The following is an 18,481-nucleotide window of genomic DNA, read 5'->3' on the forward strand; positions in this document are numbered from 1 at the left end:
TTCGCCCCGATTATGTTTCTAGGTTTGTCAGCACCATACCTGTGCTTGTGGGTTTCACCGAAGTGGTAAACGTCTGAGACCTGCATCACTTTGGGCTTTCCTCCCACATTAAGCTGACAAGCGAGATAACTGGAATACTGTTAAAAGCGGCGTTCAACCCAACTGACTGACTCACTCACTCACTCTAATAATGATGTGATACGAAGAGATTTCATTTATAAATGTTGAAACTGAAGACAATTTTCTGTTAATAAAATCAAAGGGAAATGAAAGTGCGTGTTTCAAAATTGTGCAATATCTGATCAAGTATATGATTATATTAGATTTAGTAACATATATTCTTAAATTCGTCGTCACCTTGATGCATAATGTTCAAACGTGATTTTTATTAACCTTTTTTTCCTTTTCCTGTTGTTATTAACATGTGAGGATTATGCAATGCTTCATGACGAAATACTAGAGACGGTCATGTAAATTTACCGCTTACCAACTTCCCCCAAACCTGGGATCGCATCAACATTTGGGTGACTTACGTATAAGGTCAAGGTCACTAAAAGTCAAATTATGAAAATTATGAAACATGGTAAAAGTTTCAGGACATTTCAAGTGGTAGAGATTATTGTTCTTCCGCCATGTTCTGTTATGCAGATGCCAGTCATCAATGTATAGGTCCCATATAAACATCAATACGCTTTACCCTTGACCAATGGCTTCCTTTATATCAACGTTGATGGGCGCCATGTAGATTGAATTAACCTCCGTCACTCACCGACAGGCTTAACATGGAAGGACCCGTGAAGATCCGGGATAGAATAGATCTTCAGCAACCCATGCTTGCCGTAAAAGGCGTCTTTGGTTGTCGTTAGAGGCGACTAACGGGATCGGGTTGTCAGGCTCGCTGACTTGGTTGATGCATGTCATCGTATCCCAATTCCATGGATCGATCCTCATGATGTTAATCACTGGATTGTCTGGTCCAGACCGCCGTTATATAGGTGAGGTGAAATTGGGTTTAACGTCGCGTCCAAGATTATTGCACTTATATAGCGACGTGCATGCACGCGCGCGCGCGTGTGTTTGTGTGTGTGTGTGTGTGTGTGTGTGTGTGTGTGTGTGTGTGTGTGTGTCTGCTTGTACTAGTCCGGACTGATGCCGATTTATATGAGATACCATGTTGCAGTTTAACATGAATACCCCATTCAGACACAATATACTGACTCCGAGCCGACCAGTCCTTGTTTTAGCCCCTTAATGCCGAGCGCCAGACAGGGCGACAACAAGTACATGTACCATCTTTTAACGTCTTTTGGTATGACGCGGCCGGGGATCGAACCCCGGACCTTCCGCTCTCCGGGCGGACGCTTTACCACTAGATCACGGAGGCGGTCCCGCCGTTATATAGCTGGAATATTGCCTAGTGCAGCGTCAAACAACAAACAAACAAAAGTTAACATGTAAGAAAAAAGTCCATTCACTCTGTAAAGAATCTGACCTTTTATTTTGATGATCAAATTTGTTTGTTTATCAGATATGTCTATCCCAAACAGGGGAAGTTGGCCTCGAGAATGCGCGTTTTGAGGGGTTGGGGCGGCCTGACATTAGTGTGGACGGCAACAGGTACGCCCTCGGCAGTAGGAAGCATCTGCAGCAACCTCACCTGGAAATACAGGACTGCTTAAAATGATAAAAGAATATACTCTCTATTAATTTCGACGGAAAAGCCACAAGTGTAAGATCACGTGGACCAATCAGATCTCATCATTCTGACATTGAGGTATGATAATAAGTGTTGACACAGATTCCATAGGGCGTAAAGGTGAAAAAGTAATGAACATTACATGAACGGATCACTGGAAATCAGACATGACACTAGTTGTTCGCGAACTTGGGTAAGCATGTCTACCCGAAGCACACGCCACAATTCCCCCCCCCCCCCCCCCCCCCGAAATCTGTGTTGCACGCTGCACCCAGCGATTACGACAGCGGCCGGTACACTACCGGGTCTGGAAGGAAAGGCCAAATTGAAGCAGGCGTAATCTTTATGTAACACGGGCAAGGGTAATATATGGTGCTGATAGACCCAGGGTCATACAGACAGATCATACAGGGTACAGAATCATGGACTCGCGCACTGTAAAGGAATATTAATAAATAGATCAGCCTAATTTTGTAAAAATTAATATGATTTTTGTAAGTGGTGGCTAAATGGTTTCCTGACCTCGTTGATTTGGTCATCATTCATAGACGGCGTGGGATGAAGGTGCTCACGATATCAACCTCTTGCTGCGTTTAACCTGCACTATTGCCGAACAAACAAATACACAAACAATACATGATATAAACAAATAATCATCACCTGTTGAAGATTGGGACCGTGAAGATCCGGAGTAGAATGGGTGTCGTAAGAGGCGACTAACGGGATCGATCACTGGATTGTTTAGTACAGACTCGATTATGTACAGATCGCCGTCATATATGTGGACGATTGCAATAGTCCTCGCCACTTGAAATACAATGACGACTGCCGACGCTACCCGTATTGTAACCACGTGATCAAAACTCATTCTTGCTATTTTCATTACTGTAAGTAAAATTCCTTATTGGTGGAATTGCTTTACACGTGCTGCTGTCTTCGTTGATTAATCATCGCGATATTTCGTGATTCTATTTCAAGTGTCGAGGACTGTAAGTGCGGCGTTAAACAACAAACGGGCACAAATGTTGAAGATTATATCAAATATTACAAAACTCACATTGTCTCGAGTTGTCATGAGAGGGGCCTTCATGACAATCCACCTAACAGACTCCGAACAGGGTGGAGTTGTGAGCGATCCCTGGTAGGTGAAGAAATCACCGCTGAGAGGGAGGAGTTTACGTGGGTCGATCCTGGTTGGAATCTTGTTACCTACTGTATAATAACAGATTACAGCCAAGACTCAGATCATGTCGTGATAATAACGACAACCAATAAAAAAAAAAAATTATTTCAAGTGCCAAATTAATTGGACTGGAAGCGCCCATAAAATAGGCAACCTTCTATTTTGATCTACGGTTGCATAAGTGAGTTAAGCAGATTATATTCTTGACATCGAACATTATTGGTAAAAATGTAAAGTCACAACTTTGCATACCCCTTCTATCATTTTGTTTGTGGTAATATGGAAACAGAGTAGAAACAGAAGGGGTTAGATTCTTAGTCTTTATACTTGGTTCATATAGATACATATATTTGTGACCGCCTCCGTGGTCTAGTGGTAGAGCGTCCGCCCGGAGAGCGGAAGGTCACGGGTTCAATCCCCGGCCGCGTCATACCAAAAGCCGTTAAAAGATGGTACTTGTTGTTACCCTGCCTCGAGTTCGGCATTAATAGGCCAAAACAAGGACTGGTCGGCTCGGAGTCAGTATATTGTGTCTGAGTGGGGTATTCATAAACTGTGGCTTGGTATCTCATTTGGCTAGCACTATAAAATCGGCGTTAGCAACACACACACACACACACACACACAAACACACACACGTGCAAGCAGGTCGCAACATACGTGCAATAATGTCAGCTAATACGTAGAGGGGAATGTCCGAGTAACTCTCCATTCCTTAAAAATAATGGAGCAGAGGCCCCTCGAGAGTTACGAGGATATTCTCCTACTTAAAACTCATTCCTACTTTTACACTTTGACAAAATATTCTGTAGTTGAAAACATTTGAAAAATTCAAATGCTGCTTCAAGATAATGTACAGTTGACAAGCAACTCTCCATTCCTGAAAAATAATGGAGCGTTCAAACAATAGAATGACGTCACGGATGTGTTTTAATATTCAAGCAAAGTCAAGCCATTCCGCCAATGAGGAATATTACTTACAGTAATGACTAAAATTGCAAAGTGCGCTTTTAAAAAAATATCATGTATGCTAGTAACAAACGAGGGTACCAACCCCTGAATCCCAAATACCTAGGTCTCATTGCTCATCGTGAAAACTGCTTAACACAAATCCACAAAACGTCAGAATTCACTCTGTACAAAGTCAGAATGTCAATCACAGACGAAAACATTTGGAACACGTTCCTAGGTCGAAAAAGGGTGCGATTTGAAGTTACTGAAAATAGTATAGAAAAAGTATAATATATAAAAGGAAATTTTCCCGCACACCAATAATGGTTTAATAAATGTTGAATCTGGGTACGAAATAATGATTTTTTGTTTTGTCTTTTGTTTTGTGTTTGTTTTTGTTTTTTTGGTTTTTTGGTTTGGTTTTGTGTGTGTGTGTGTTTTGGTGTTGTTGGTTGTTTGTTTTTTGGGTTTGTTTTTTTTTGGGGGGGGGGTATTTTTTGTAGTTTTTGTTTTGTTTGCTTAATTTGTTTGGGTTTTTTTGTGTTTTTTTTGTTTGTTTGTTTTTGTTTTTTGGGTTTTTTTTATATATTTTTTTATATTTTTTTTTTTTTTTTAGGGGGGTGGCTACAACACGGGTGTCAGGGGTCTATATTTAGGCTAAACTTAGCAGCATGTGCAGTGTACGTTCATTACCAGCACGAAATCCAAGAGAAAACCGTTGAGATGCAGTATTTAAAACTCACTGCTAAATATTACCGCTCTTAGTGACCTCAGTGCTGATTCTTACCCGTATTGTAACCACGTGATCAAAACTCAATTAAGTTTATCGCTTGTAATATAGACATTTCTTGAAAAGCGCACTTTGCAAATTTGTCATTACTTTTAGTAATATTCCTTATCGGCGGAATGGCTTGTTTTCAATTCATAAGTATTAGCACACATACTTAAATTGATCATCGCGATATTTCGTGATTCTATTTCAAGTGGCCAGGACCATTGCACCTGTATTAGTTCGGGCAGCCCTCCCACATCAAGCTGACAGGCAGTTATATAACTGGAATATTGTTCAGTGGAATAATTTTACTGCCTGCAAAATACTTACTTCCCCGTAGCCTGGAGACCGCGCTGATGAAATTATTCAGGTCAGTGTTGGGGGAGAGAGAACCTTCCTGATGGAAACAAAACAGAAATACATTTTTTTTGTATTTTCTTAAAGAACTACATTCGGATCGGACACGCAGGACAACATTTCCCTGTACTTGTATTAGCATGTAACCAAATACCTGTCATTCTAGTATACCACATCTTCCCGAACCAAGGGAATTGACTATAAAAGTCCAGTTTCCACCCTTGCCGAACTAGGCTGGAATTTCTTGGCTCGATCGTAGCGCCACCAGTGGCTGTTACGAGTTATGTCCCTTATATGTTCCTCCTATTGACCAATCAGATTCCTTTCATATCACTTGCATTTGCTCCAAACAAAATGGCGGCTCCCAGTTAAGACGATCTGATCGATAATCAAGATCTATATTGTGATAAAACGGGTCTTACTTCACGTGAGCACCTTGATTAAAAACATAAAAGAGGTTTGGAAAATATATGTTGACGCCGAGTTAACGGTACACATGCTTTGCAAATCCTGCATTCGACCGAAATCTACACGGTACTTTACGAACCGGATGTCGATTTCGTTACGCGATTTTGATTGTACTATGCATATACTCGTTAGTCCAGCCAAAAAAATAACTCCATAATACCAGCCCAGTTCGGCAAGGGTGGAAACCGGACTTTTATAGGCAGTTAACTCCCTGGCGTCGTGAAGATGGGTATACCATGACTGTATGTAACGGTGCCAGATGACTGCCGGGGACTGATGGAGTACTGAAGGGTGTATCACCCTAGCTACGTCCAGGGGTATCACATGCACCACTGAGCCACTCGCAACAAGTAAGATGAGAAAAACATATTTCAGGCCACATCCGTTCAATAACTGTCTGCAACACAAATGACAATTGTATTAATAATAACAGTTTATTTCGACATAATGACCATAACGTAAGTGACAACCTGCCAACAAAAATACACAATAAACTAGCTGACCCAGACCTCAGTATGAAATAGTTGGTTGGTTGGTTTGTTGTTAAAGGCCGCCCTCAGCAATATTCCAGCTATATGACGGCGGTCTGTAAATAATCGAGTCTGGACACAATCCAGTGATTGATATCATGAGCATCGATCATCGCAATTGTGATCGATGACATGCATCAACCATGTCAGCGAGCCTGACCACCCGATCCTGTTAGTCGCCTTTTACGACAAGCATAGTTGCCTCTTACGACAAGCATGGGTTGCTGAAGACCTATCCTACCCCGGATCTTCACGGGTCTAGCAACACGTACACTAGTGTGTCAAATAACAGATAACTATGACAAGTTGTAATGTTAACGCCAGGTCTAAAAAAGAAGAGCCAAGGAACTTAATTTTCCCTGTCCAGCGCCAGTGAGCCGCCCGGGTCAGCAGTGGTGTGTCTCCGTGGGAACTGACCCATGGAAGGACAGCGCCATTATTTACTACCTTGGCACGGAGCAATGTCAAGACCTTGGTACCAAATACTAGTCTTGTAGACAGCTTCTTGGGTCCAAACTGTATTTGTGTAAATTTTATTGATCAAATATAAACAAATACCAGTTAAATAAACTTTAGTAATTTTAACACTCTTTTAAAGTGCAGAAACATAATTTTTAACATCTGCATATTAAATCATAGCATGACTATTGACGAACTGGTGAACAAATACTCTGTATGAATTATTATATCAGAAGCGATTATATCAATTATATCAAGTATCAAAGTTGATAACTGTGAGGGTTTACCACATGTATTACCCTCAGCTGCACCGACACAATTGGAGGTGAGGTGAGGTGAGGTGAGGTGAGGTGAGGTGAAATGGGGTTTAACGTCGCGTCCAAGATTATTGCACTTATATAGCGACGTGCATGTACGTGTGTGTGTTTGTGTGGCTGCTTGTACTAGTGCGGACTGATGCCGATTTATAGTGATAGCTCACTGAGATACCATGCCGCAGTTTAACATGAATATCCCACTCAGACACAGTATAATGACTCCGAGTCGACCAGTCCTTGTTTTAGCCCATTAATGCCGAGCGCCAGACAGGGTAACAACAAGTACCATCTTTTAACGTCTTTTAGTATGACGCGGCCGGGGATCGAACCCCGGACCTTCCGCTCTCCGGGCGGACGCTCTACCACTAGACCACGGAGGCGGTCCCGACACAATTGGAAGTCAGCGATTGGTTAAACCCTGCTCTGAACATTGTTTCAGTTGTATGACAGTGTGTTCTAGATTGACGAGGCAAGTGTAAGACGTTTATCACTTTGCTGAAACGCAACAGAACCGAACTGAACGTACGTTTATTCGTAAATAGACTTATCGTCTTATAACATAAGTTATATAGGCTGAAACCCAAGAGCAAATCAGGGCGAACTGGAATCAGAACCACGGTCATGCTCTTAGTCATTCGTGACCAACTCGTGTTATTCCGGGACAAGCCGAATAGCAGGTTACGGAAAGGGGCGAGTGGTGACGAATGGCAATTGTGGACGTCGAAGGGAGGCAACTCTGCACAGGAACACCTTAATGCGTCGAAATCATTAAAATATTAATTGAAAAGTCAGTATCCATCAACAAACGAGATAATTAATAAACAAAATACATATAAACAGCTGATTTGAGGTTACTACTGTGTAAAGTTATACTGACCAGTAGGAAGACAGCTATCACGGCCAGTCCGTCAGGCATCCCACTCGCACCGTCCATGCTCCCATACTTTGCGTTGTAGTGAACCAAGTGAAGCTGGTGTAAAATATACACAACCACAGTTAGCTTTTGTTTTAAAGTGAGGAATATCTTGTAGAATATTATAACCCCCGGGGTAAACAATCCTGGAGAGTTAAAATGCACATCAACAATATGTCTTCAGCAAACCATGCTTGCCGTAAAAGGTGACTATGCTTGCCGTAAGAGGCGACTAACGGGATCTGGTGGTCAGACTCGCTGACTTGGTCGATGCATGTTATCGTATCCGAATTGTGTGGATCGATGCTCATGATGTCAGTCACTGGATTGTTTGGTCCAGCTACGATTATTCACAGACCGCCGTCATATAGCTGAAATTTTGCTGAATGCGTTGTTAAACAACAAACAAACAAACAAACACAAACAATACAAAGAAAACTGGTTACTACTAAAGCTTTATTGTGAAGCAATCACGATCACACCTATGGCCAGCTAAAGGGAAACATTTATGAAGGAACAAATGTGTCAACCTGAAACATGGAGGTGATCTATGTATCAATTAAAAACAGCTTCCTGAAAACTAGATTAACGTCTTGACAATGGAGCTGATGTTTGTATTCAACTAGATTCAAAATAAACATATAAATAAAGTTATAAGGAATGTTAAACAATTGGAATGCAGAGGCCGTCTCGGCCGAACGCAGAGGCATTTTCATCCAATCAGGACATTTTATATCATTTACCTCCTTTGCGACAGCTTCATCATGTCATCTTTTGCCTTGACTCTTAAACCTGAAGACATATTTATTCCTCTTTTTATTACCCATATAGGAACGGAGATGCTGGGCAGTATTTATTTCTGTAACCTCCCTAGGGAGGTTACAGAAGTCGCTTGATGCCGATTGGCTGTTTTAGAATGCCTGTGATTTCATTGGTTAATGACGCATTGCCGGAACTACATGTTCCCATTCATCATATCCATTCATCTTTTTCCACAAACACATCTCTGCCATACGAGACTTGTCATTTACAACATAAAGCGTTCTAAAAACTGTATATTTTATTCATTTAAATAAAATATCGTTCACTCATGTTGTTTACGATAATTGAATACACGAAACATAAAAGCTAACTGAGATTTGTAGATTAAATTTGATTGATAAAAAACGTCTGCTATACTTGCAGGTCAGTCACTGGATTGTCTGGTCCAGCCTCTATTATTTACAGACCGCCGTCATATAGCTGAAATTTTGCTGAATGCGTTGTTAAACAACAAACAAACAAACAAACAAACAAACAAACAAACAAACACAAACAATACAAAGAAAACTGGTTACTACTGAAGCTTTTTTGTGAAGCAATCACGATCACACCTATGGCCAGCTAAAGGGAAACATTTGTGAAGGAACAAATGTGTCAACCTGAAACATGGAGGTGATCTATGTATCAATTAAAAACAGCTTCCTGAAAACTAGATTAACGTCTTGACAATGGAGGTGATGTTTGTATTCAACTAAATTCAAAATAAACATATAAATAAAGTTATAAGGAATGTTAAACAATTGGAATGCAGAGGCCGTCTCGGCCGAACGCAAAAGGCATTTTTATCTAGGGAGGTTACAGAAGTCGCTTGATGCCGATTGGCTGTTTTAGAATGCCTGTGATTTCATTGGTTAATGACGCATTGCCGGAACTACATGTTCCCATTCATCATGTCCATTCATCTTTTTCCACAAACACATCTCTGCCATACGAGACTTGTCATTTACAACATAAAGCGTTCTAAAAACTGTATATTTTATTCATTTAAATAAAATATCGTTCACTCATGTTGTTTACGATAATTGAATACACGAAACATAAAAGCTAACTGAGATTTGTAGATTAAATTTGATTGATAAAAAACGTCTGCTATACTTGCAGGTAAACAACAATGGCGATATTGTTGTCCCCGATAAAAGTGAACGATCTTGTGAAGATTGACGGGAAATTGGTTGGAAGAGTAGTGAACATAATACAGCCATTGAACAGTTTCAACGTCTTTGTGGTGAACACTGACATGGGGGAGTCCCTCGTTATAGGCTACGCATGATTCCTGGAACCATGACGTCAATGTCTGACACGCGCCAACATTTTGGTCTAAATAAATCATTTTTGGATGATTTAATGGATACTGATTTCTTGGATGGTCCAAATAACATCCTGATGTTCCAAAACAAGCAGAAAGATTTATTGATGTACATGAAGGCGACATTGACAAACTTCTGGCAAAAATTTAAATGCAAACACTGTAGAAAAAAAACAAAACATGCTCAACATGCGAGTTGTCAAACAGTTTCTTTCAGAAAAGGTGAATGAGCAACGCCCAATTGACGTTATCCTTCCCCCTGAACTTAACATGGTCATGTGCAAGTTTGTCATTGGCGTAAGGAAACAGGATGGTTCCGAGTACGAGCCAAGCTCGCTCACTGGATTCAGGGGTAGTTTAGATCGTCACTTAAAACGCAAAGATTATGGCTTCTCACTTCTCGTGTGTCCGCCATGTGCATTGATGACTGCCGTGCAACATCGATACATGGAATGGATGTGGCGGTTGATGAAGGCCAAAGGCACTTGAGCCCAAGCTCTGAGGAACGCCTGAAGCAGTTCAGCTGCAGTTGTCGGCCTTGGTCGGGCGTCATTCAGCCGTCTTTGAATCTCGTCCCACGGGTGCTCAATGGGATTTAAATCGGGACTGAGGGCAGGCCACTGCATGGTTCTGATGACATTCTGCTGGAGGAAGTCTCTTGTTGCTCTCGCAGTGTGGGCACGAGCGTTATCATGCTGAAACTCGTGGTTGCGGCGACGTGCAAAATGAGGTATGGCGTGTGGTCTCAAGACTTGATCAATGTAGCGAGCTGTGATGTGACACCATTGCCTCGCCCTGGACCGATGTTCTGGAAGACCACAGGGCCGACACTCTTTGCAAGACCAATTCCATCCCACTCCATGATGCTCGGACCACCCCACTAGTCTCTCTCAACAACACAGGCACCCGAATAATGCTGGGGACGGTCCCGGCGATGACGTGGTGTCAGAATGGGTCCTCGGTGTGGCCTGTGACAGTGGAGGTGTCTGCTCGTCAATCGTCGATGCACGGTGTCCGCACTAATGTGTCACTGGTGTGTCCCCATGGTCTGTCGAGCAGTTTCCGCAGCAGTACCAAAGCGATCTTGACTCACAATCTGACGATGATGACGTCGGGTGGTGTCCCTTGGTCTTCCACTACATGGTCGGTCATCTGTAGTGTTGGTGGTCTGGTACCGTTGCTGGAGCCTGTATATGGTCCTTACGTGGACTTGCAGCTTGCAATCGTCCAAGGGTTTGGTGTCAGCGATTTCTTGTCAATTTTGGCATGTGGTAGCAATTCAATAACGAATGAATGTTATCCGATCTGGGTGGATTTTCATAGGGCAAGAAATGGGGGAACGCATGTGCATTTCAATTTGCAAGGAACTCACGTGCTTCGGGTTACCATGGCCGTTGTCGTGATGCGTTTGGGTGATTGGTTTTATTGTTATCTGCTTTGGGGTTTTTTATAATCAAATTTCATTTTTCCGGACAAGGTAGTGTTAAATTTTAGAAACTTTGACAAAAAATACCCAGATATTTAAATGACAACTTTTCATGCGATGTTACTTGGGGTAACGTATTTTTTCAGTATATATTCACAGAAAGTTTTTGAGACAAGTGGAATTAATACCACGTGGATTTGCTTGAAGTGTCGCAATCTCAGACAAGAACCAATTTCCACTCTAGCAAAACATTTGATTTTTGAAATTTGTACATAACTATCCCACATGACAAACCTAAGGAAAAACTTCATTCCTTGATCCATGGGTTATTTGTCACTAAACGTGGTGACCATAGATGTTGGTACATCTCTATATTTCTACAGAGGTTCGGGACAGCTTGTACAATATGAAACAAATGCTACCTGAAGTTACTGAAAAAAAATATATATGTGAAATGATGGGCTTCCCTTCAGTAAACATTTATGTAAAACTTGGGGGTAAGACATTCAGGCAAGAAGTAGGTATCCCCATGGGCACCAATTGTGCTCCTCCTTTTGCTAATCAGTGTCTTTCTGCATATGAATCGGAGTTTCAGCTCGGAATGGAAAAGTCAAGACAAGGTCATTTAAGCTTCAGATATACCGATGATCTGATATCGTTCAATAACCGTCAAATAGCCAATTCCCTCCTACTAATTTTCCAACCTTAACTAGAACCAAAAGCGACCAGAGAGACCGACTATATTTAGTTCTGTGCATAGAGATTCAGAGTTACATAAAAATCTCCGCAATATTGTACGACAAGAGTAGTGACTTTTCCTTTAGGTCGAGCAATATTCCAGCAGCTCTAACCTTGGCTGTCTGCATTTCACAACTTTTGAGGTACAATCGAGCATGCTTTTCAACGAGTATTATAAAGAGCGGTATACCACGTTTGTTCAAAAGTTGTTTGATCAAGGTTACATCATTCGAGGCCTCAGTAAAGCTTTCAAAAATTGTATTGCTGACATATGGAGGACATTTCAAAATCTAACGCTTCAGTCACAAAAATTATGTCCGATACAATTCCCTGTGGGATTTTTTTTCAAGTTAACATTTGACTTGCCTTTACATGTGTTTGTAACGGGTGCAACTGTTTGGGCAGAATACGCTTGGTTGGTTGGTTGGTTGGTTGGTTTGTTGTTTAACGCCGCACTCAGCAATATTCCAGCTATATGACGGCGGTCTGTAAATAATCGAGTCTGGACCAGACAATCCAGTGATTGATATCATGAGCATCGATCCACGCAATTGGGATCGATGACCGTGCATCAACCAAGTCAGCGAGCCTGATCACCCGATCCCGTTAGTCGCATTTTACGGCAAGCATGGGTTGCTGAAGACCTATTCTACCCCGGATATTCACGGGTCGGCAGAATACGCACATGCTCACGAAACAGTCGGAATCGTACAACCGCACAATTATACTGCCATGCTCATGAAACAGTCGGAATCGTACAATCGCACAATTATTTTTAATGAATATGGAAAAGGTTTTGTCGCTTTTATGTACCGTAGTAGCCGTAGTAGCCGTAGTAGCCGTAGCCCTACACAGCTGCCGATGTTGTAAGAGTACGCAAAGGTGAAATACAGGAGTACCGATCGGATGGCATAGTAATCCTGTTTATAACAAGTTGTCTTTCAGGCTGGGTTATCAGGAAGAAGGTGTCCTTCAAACTGTTGACGTTTATAGTTTTGTTTCTGAAATGTCATTGAGGATGACCTAAAAAGTAATAAACCGAAATCTCAATGTACTTTTATCCTGTGTTGTTTTGGACGAATTGTGAAAGGGATGGAAACGATAAGGCTAAAAACAGAAAAACGTGCCGTGGACGAGTATCCCTTGCTTAGACCATGTTGTGTTTGGGCGATGTGTTTTGGTTGGTTGGTTGGTTGGTTTGTTGTTTAACGCCGCACTCAGCAATATTCCAGCTATATGACGGCGGTCTGTAAATAATCGAGTCTGAACCAGACAATCCAGTGATTGATATCATGAGCATCGATCCACGCAATTTGGATCGATGACATGCATCAACCAAGTCAGCGAGCCTGACCACCCGATCCCGTGAGTTGCTTTTTACGACAAGCATAGTCACTTTTTATGGCAAGCATGGGTTGCTGAAGACCTATTCTAACCCGGAATCTTCACGGGTCGACGATGTGTTTTGCATTGAATTGAGTTTGAATTTTTAAATTTTGGCAATTTCATTTTTAAAGCGGTAAAGTTTTGTTTGGCCGCTAGTTTAATTTGTCACAAAAAGCCAACAGAGGGCGCTTTATATTTCTCCATCCGGTTAACATACAGCCTTGGCGACTGACAAGTGACATTCATCAACTTGTCTTTAGAAGATAAAAGTACACAATTCGACATAACATGTAAGTTTATCAGCCTTTCTATTTGTTTTAAAGTTTACACTTTTAGATAACACGTCATAAAATGGCAAACTTCATTTGCGTATTCGTCTTCTGATTACAAGACCGCCTCCGTGGCCTAGTGGCAGAGCGTCCGCCCGGGGAGCGGAAGGTAGTGGGTTCGATCCTCGGCCGCGTCACAGCAAAAGACGTGCAAAAGAGATTGTACTTGTTGTTACCCTGTCTGGCGCTCGGCGTGGTATTTCAGTGGGCCAGCACTATAAATCGGCATCAGTCCGGACTAGTACAAGCAGCCACACACACACAGGCACACGTGCATCCACGTAGCTATAAGTGCAATAATCTTGGACGCGACGTTAAACCCCATTTCACCTCACCTCACCTTCTGATAACACTGGATGTATGGTTCCACGTGCAGACACAGAACTTGTGGGAGAGCTAACAGTATTGTGACTTGATGGGTAAATAGTATATCTATAGTACCTTGTTGTTTTTGTTGTTGTTGTCGAATACCTTTATAATTCTGCCTAACCAATTGCTAATCACACTGAAGTGAGTGAGTGAGAATGGTTTTACGCCGCTTTTAGCAATATTCCAGCAATATCACGCCAGGGGACACCAGAAATGTGCTTCACACATTGTACCCATGTCGGAAATCGAACCCGTGTCTTCGGAGTGACGAGCGAACGCTTTAACCACTAGGCTACCCGACTTCCCCTTATCACACTGAAAGATACCCATTATAATAAAGGGAGAAACCCAATGTTACCTCGGCGTCATAACCTCTACCGTCAACGAGGTGTTCAGACCCTGTGTTGGGCAGGTTGCCGACGTGGTAGTGCAGCTTACTGAGGATGTAGGTGGAATCAGAGCTGTGTGGGACGCCGGTCAGAGTCAGGGGTTTTGAGATAGAAAATTCCATACTCGCTGTGTGGCCACCTGAAAGAAACCTATTGTTTACACTCAAGTGACGCTGCGGCGTGACAGCTTAATGTGGGTTGGTTGGTCGGTTTGTTGTTTAACGCCGCACTCAGCAATATTCCAGCTATATGACGGCGGTCTGCAAATAATCGTGTCTGGACCAGACAATCCAGTGATCGACATCATGAGCATCGATGCACGCAATTGGGATCGATGACCGTGCATCAACAAAGTCAGCGAGTCTGACCACCCGATCCCGTTAGTCGCCTTTTACGACAAGCATAATTGCCCTTTACGGCAAGCATTGGTTGCTGAAGACCTATTCTACCCCAGATCTTCACGGGTCTGCTTAATGTGGGAGAAGAACCCGAAGTGATGAAGGTCTCAGACGCTTTAATACCACTCTGGTGAAACATACGAGCACGAGTATGGTACTGACAAACCTAGAAACATAATCAGGGCGAACGGGGATTCGAACCTGCGATCATAGGTTTCTGGCGTGCCCAAGGGACGCAACTCTGTGCAGTGAATAGTTTTGTCACTTATTGCATGAACGTAAAGAATTATATATAGGTAAAAATATTTAGAAAACATGAAAAATTACTCACGAATAATTCACGAAATTCAGTTATGTAATTATCTAGCAACCAGATATAATTATATTTCATTACCAGAGTTATAGAGTTGCCCCTGCAATGACCCGGAAGGAAAGAGACTGTACTTGACCCGGAAGGACTTAAAGCAAGACGTTTGCGCCGACCGGATGTTGACGGGGGACTGCCAAGAGCCCCCACAGCACATGGACAGCTGGGACCACCTGTAGGGACCTGTGAAGAAACCGCTGAAGACGCATCTGGTTTTTCGTTTGCATTTGAAATGGTTGAGTTGGTGACTGTTGCTTAATACCGAAATCAACAATATTCCAGATGCATTGCTTGTGTCACAGAGTGACATGATGGCACTCAGTTCGGATGATATACTATGAGCTATAACTTCGGTACTAATTAATTTCTGTTAAGTACACGTCGTTAAGGGAATCTAGACTATTTCACATGTGTGTTACGGATTGCAATTGCGCCATTGTCCAACACAGTAAGCCTTTCCTTGATATTACTACACCGCCTCCGTGGTCTAGAGGTAGAGCGACCGCCCGGAGAGCGGAAGGTCCGGGGTTCGATCCCCGGCCGCGTCATACCAAAAGACGTTAAAAGATTATACTTGTTGTTACCCTATCTGGCGCTCGGCATTAAGGGGCTAAAACAAGGACTGGTCGGCTCGGAGTCATGATACTGTGAATGGGGTATTCATGTTAAACTGCAACATGGTATCTCAGTCGGCGTCAGTCCGGACTAGTACACGCAGCCACACACAGGTGCATGCACGTCGCTGTGTAAGTGCAATAATCTTATAAGTGAAAACCCAATTTTACCTCATCTGATATTACTACATTTATAGCCTTCATCAGCAATCCCCAGGTTATCCTTGTCGTGTCGGTAACGACATCCGATGGTCCCATGACCAGGTTGTTTGTTTGCTGTTTAACGCCGCCCTCAGCAATATTCCAGCTGGCGGCGGTCTGTAGATAATCGAGTCTGGACCAGAAAATCCAGTGATTGACATCATGGGCATCGATCCACACAATTGGGATACGATGACATGCATCAACCAAGTCAGCGAGCCTGACCACCCAATCCCGTTAGTCGCCTTTTACGACAAGCATGGTCGCCTTTTACGGTAAGTGTGGTGTTGCTGAAGACCTGTTCTATCCCGTATCTTCACGGGTCTCCCATTACCAGGGCAACGCCATTGTCTCCTCGTTGTCTATTAGTATATACATGTTTTTATTCTTCATCTTTAATCAGAACTTACTCCTCATCGACAGACACGTTGACACTTGTTTATAATCACACACCCTCACGACCCGATCCATGTTAGTCAACTCTTACAAGTATGGGATACTGGGCCTAATCCCCGGAATCCCAACGAAGCAAATGATGAGGAATGTATAGGATCCGAATGATCCGATATTTTAGAACCACACCCATGTCATTGCTGTTTCTTTAAGAAATAAACGACTCGTGGTCGTTGGTTATCGTACAGTAAAACACTGCAGGGAGAATAACAATGAGGGCGCAGGTTTTATATTCCCCATATTTGTTTCCAAATTTGGTACAGCCTTTTTAGGATGTAAATAAATTGTACAAGCTTTAAAAACATTTTCCTGTATTTAAATAATGATGTCTACCTAAATACAATCCGACCTCGACAATGTCGGACAATTCCATTTTATTTACGGGATTAGGGGCGGGGGGGGGGGGGGGGGGGGGGAATGTGTAAGTTTGGTATTCACGTAGGTTATCTGCACCTTATCTCCCAATACTGAGTATCATATCTCTCCCACCTGGTTGCGATCGTTCGGCCATTGCGTTTATCTGCGTTGCCAAGCTACATCTATGGAAAACAACTCACTTTCCCATCAAATATAACGTCGTCCAATGCTTTACTCATCGTTTATTACTAATAAGGACACTGATGTTGAAACCCCGAATACAGAGAGAGTCTGTAATGTTTGTTTGTTGTTTATAATTAACACCGCACTCAGCAATATCCCAGCTATATGTGACAGCGGCCTATAAATAATCGGATGCGGACAAGACAATCCTGTGATTGATATTATAAACAACGGCCCATGCACCCGATCCATTTGGTCACCTCTTATGACCAGCTTAGGCTGTTGGGGACCACTTCTAAAGCTGAAACCCCACAGGAGAGAGTCTGTATTGAACCTTAAAACATTGTGAAAAAACACACTGATCATCCAGGTTCGCTAATCAATATGAATATTAGTGAGTGAGTTAGTTTTAACAGTGCTTTTAACAGTATTCCAGTTATATCACGGCGTGTCAGCTTAATGTGGGAGGAAAGCCCGAAATGATGCATGTCTCAGATGTTTACCACTTCGGTGAAACCCACGAGTACGAGTATGGTGCTGACAAACCTAGAAACATAATCGGGGCAAACCGGGATTGGAACCCACAATCATAGGTTTCTGGCGTGCACAGCGAATCGCGGCGCCTTAGACGACTGGGCCACTCGTGCCCCCATATGAATATTACCCTTGAAGTTATAACATTTATTCTTGTGCTATAAAGCACAAGCTAAGGACATGGGTCACTAGTCGCCATGGCTACGCAATTCGCTGTGCATCCTGCATCATCCGTATGGGAAAGAGGTCAGGTTTCACCATTATTTCAGTTACAGTTTTGCGAGAGGAAAGTCCAAAATGACACAGACCCTAGACCATGGTGCAGACAGACCAATGATCATTTTCGGGACGATTCTAGGACTCGATCCCTGACCAATATACCCTGGTGGCTCAACACGGGTAGTGTATGCCGCGTGGCTCACTGAAAACGACTACAATATTGGTTACATAATCCCAACAAACACCGCTGTCTCACCGTTATAGGAATTTTTGTTATAACTGTAAGCCGCTCCGTTAGCCGCACACTGTATTGGAAGCATAGTCTGTCGTCTGGCAGGAACCTCCTTCGCTTCAAGGTCAACAGTCGTCGTGTTATGTGTGCCGTCTTGTACACCCACCGTGCAACCCACTGTGTCAGCAGCAACAGCAACAGCAACAGCAACAGCAGCGAAGACAACGACCAGCGAGAACGTCCCCAACATGATCCTCCCGTAACGTCTGACGAGGTGGTGTATTGATCATTTAGTGGAGTCCCTGTGGTGTATGTACCGTATCTGTGCAATCTGACAACAATTGTCACCTGCGTATGCCACAGCTTCAATGATATGACGTTATCTAGATGCTGTTTCTGTTCAAAAGGGCGATTGTGTGGCAGTTCCATCGATAGAAACATCACTAAAATAGTTTCGTATTAATATGAAGGACCGTGTTCTGAACTTTCATCCAAACCACAGTCCATACATT

General features: G+C 42.7%; 1 protein-coding gene across 1 annotated transcript; it reads right to left on the reverse strand.

Annotated features, from left to right (window-relative positions):
• Positions 1–1,515: 1,515 nt before the first annotated feature.
• LOC124144310 (carbonic anhydrase 1-like) lies at positions 1,516–18,219 on the reverse strand. Its single transcript, XM_046513652.2, has 7 exons — positions 17,994–18,219; positions 15,204–15,359; positions 14,381–14,550; positions 7,611–7,703; positions 4,933–4,999; positions 2,754–2,908; positions 1,516–1,657 (listed from the first exon to the last, which is right to left on the reverse strand). Exons 1-7 carry the CDS (start codon positions 18,217–18,219, stop codon positions 1,535–1,537), a joined length of 990 nt encoding a protein of 329 aa, XP_046369608.2. The 3' UTR covers positions 1,516–1,534.
• Between the last annotated feature and the right edge of the window lie 262 nt (positions 18,220–18,481).

This window comes from Haliotis rufescens, unplaced genomic scaffold (assembly GCF_023055435.1).
Source record: "Haliotis rufescens isolate VD_foot unplaced genomic scaffold, xgHalRufe1.0.p SCAF_37, whole genome shotgun sequence".
NCBI classification, from domain to species: Eukaryota; Metazoa; Mollusca; class Gastropoda; order Lepetellida; family Haliotidae; genus Haliotis; species Haliotis rufescens.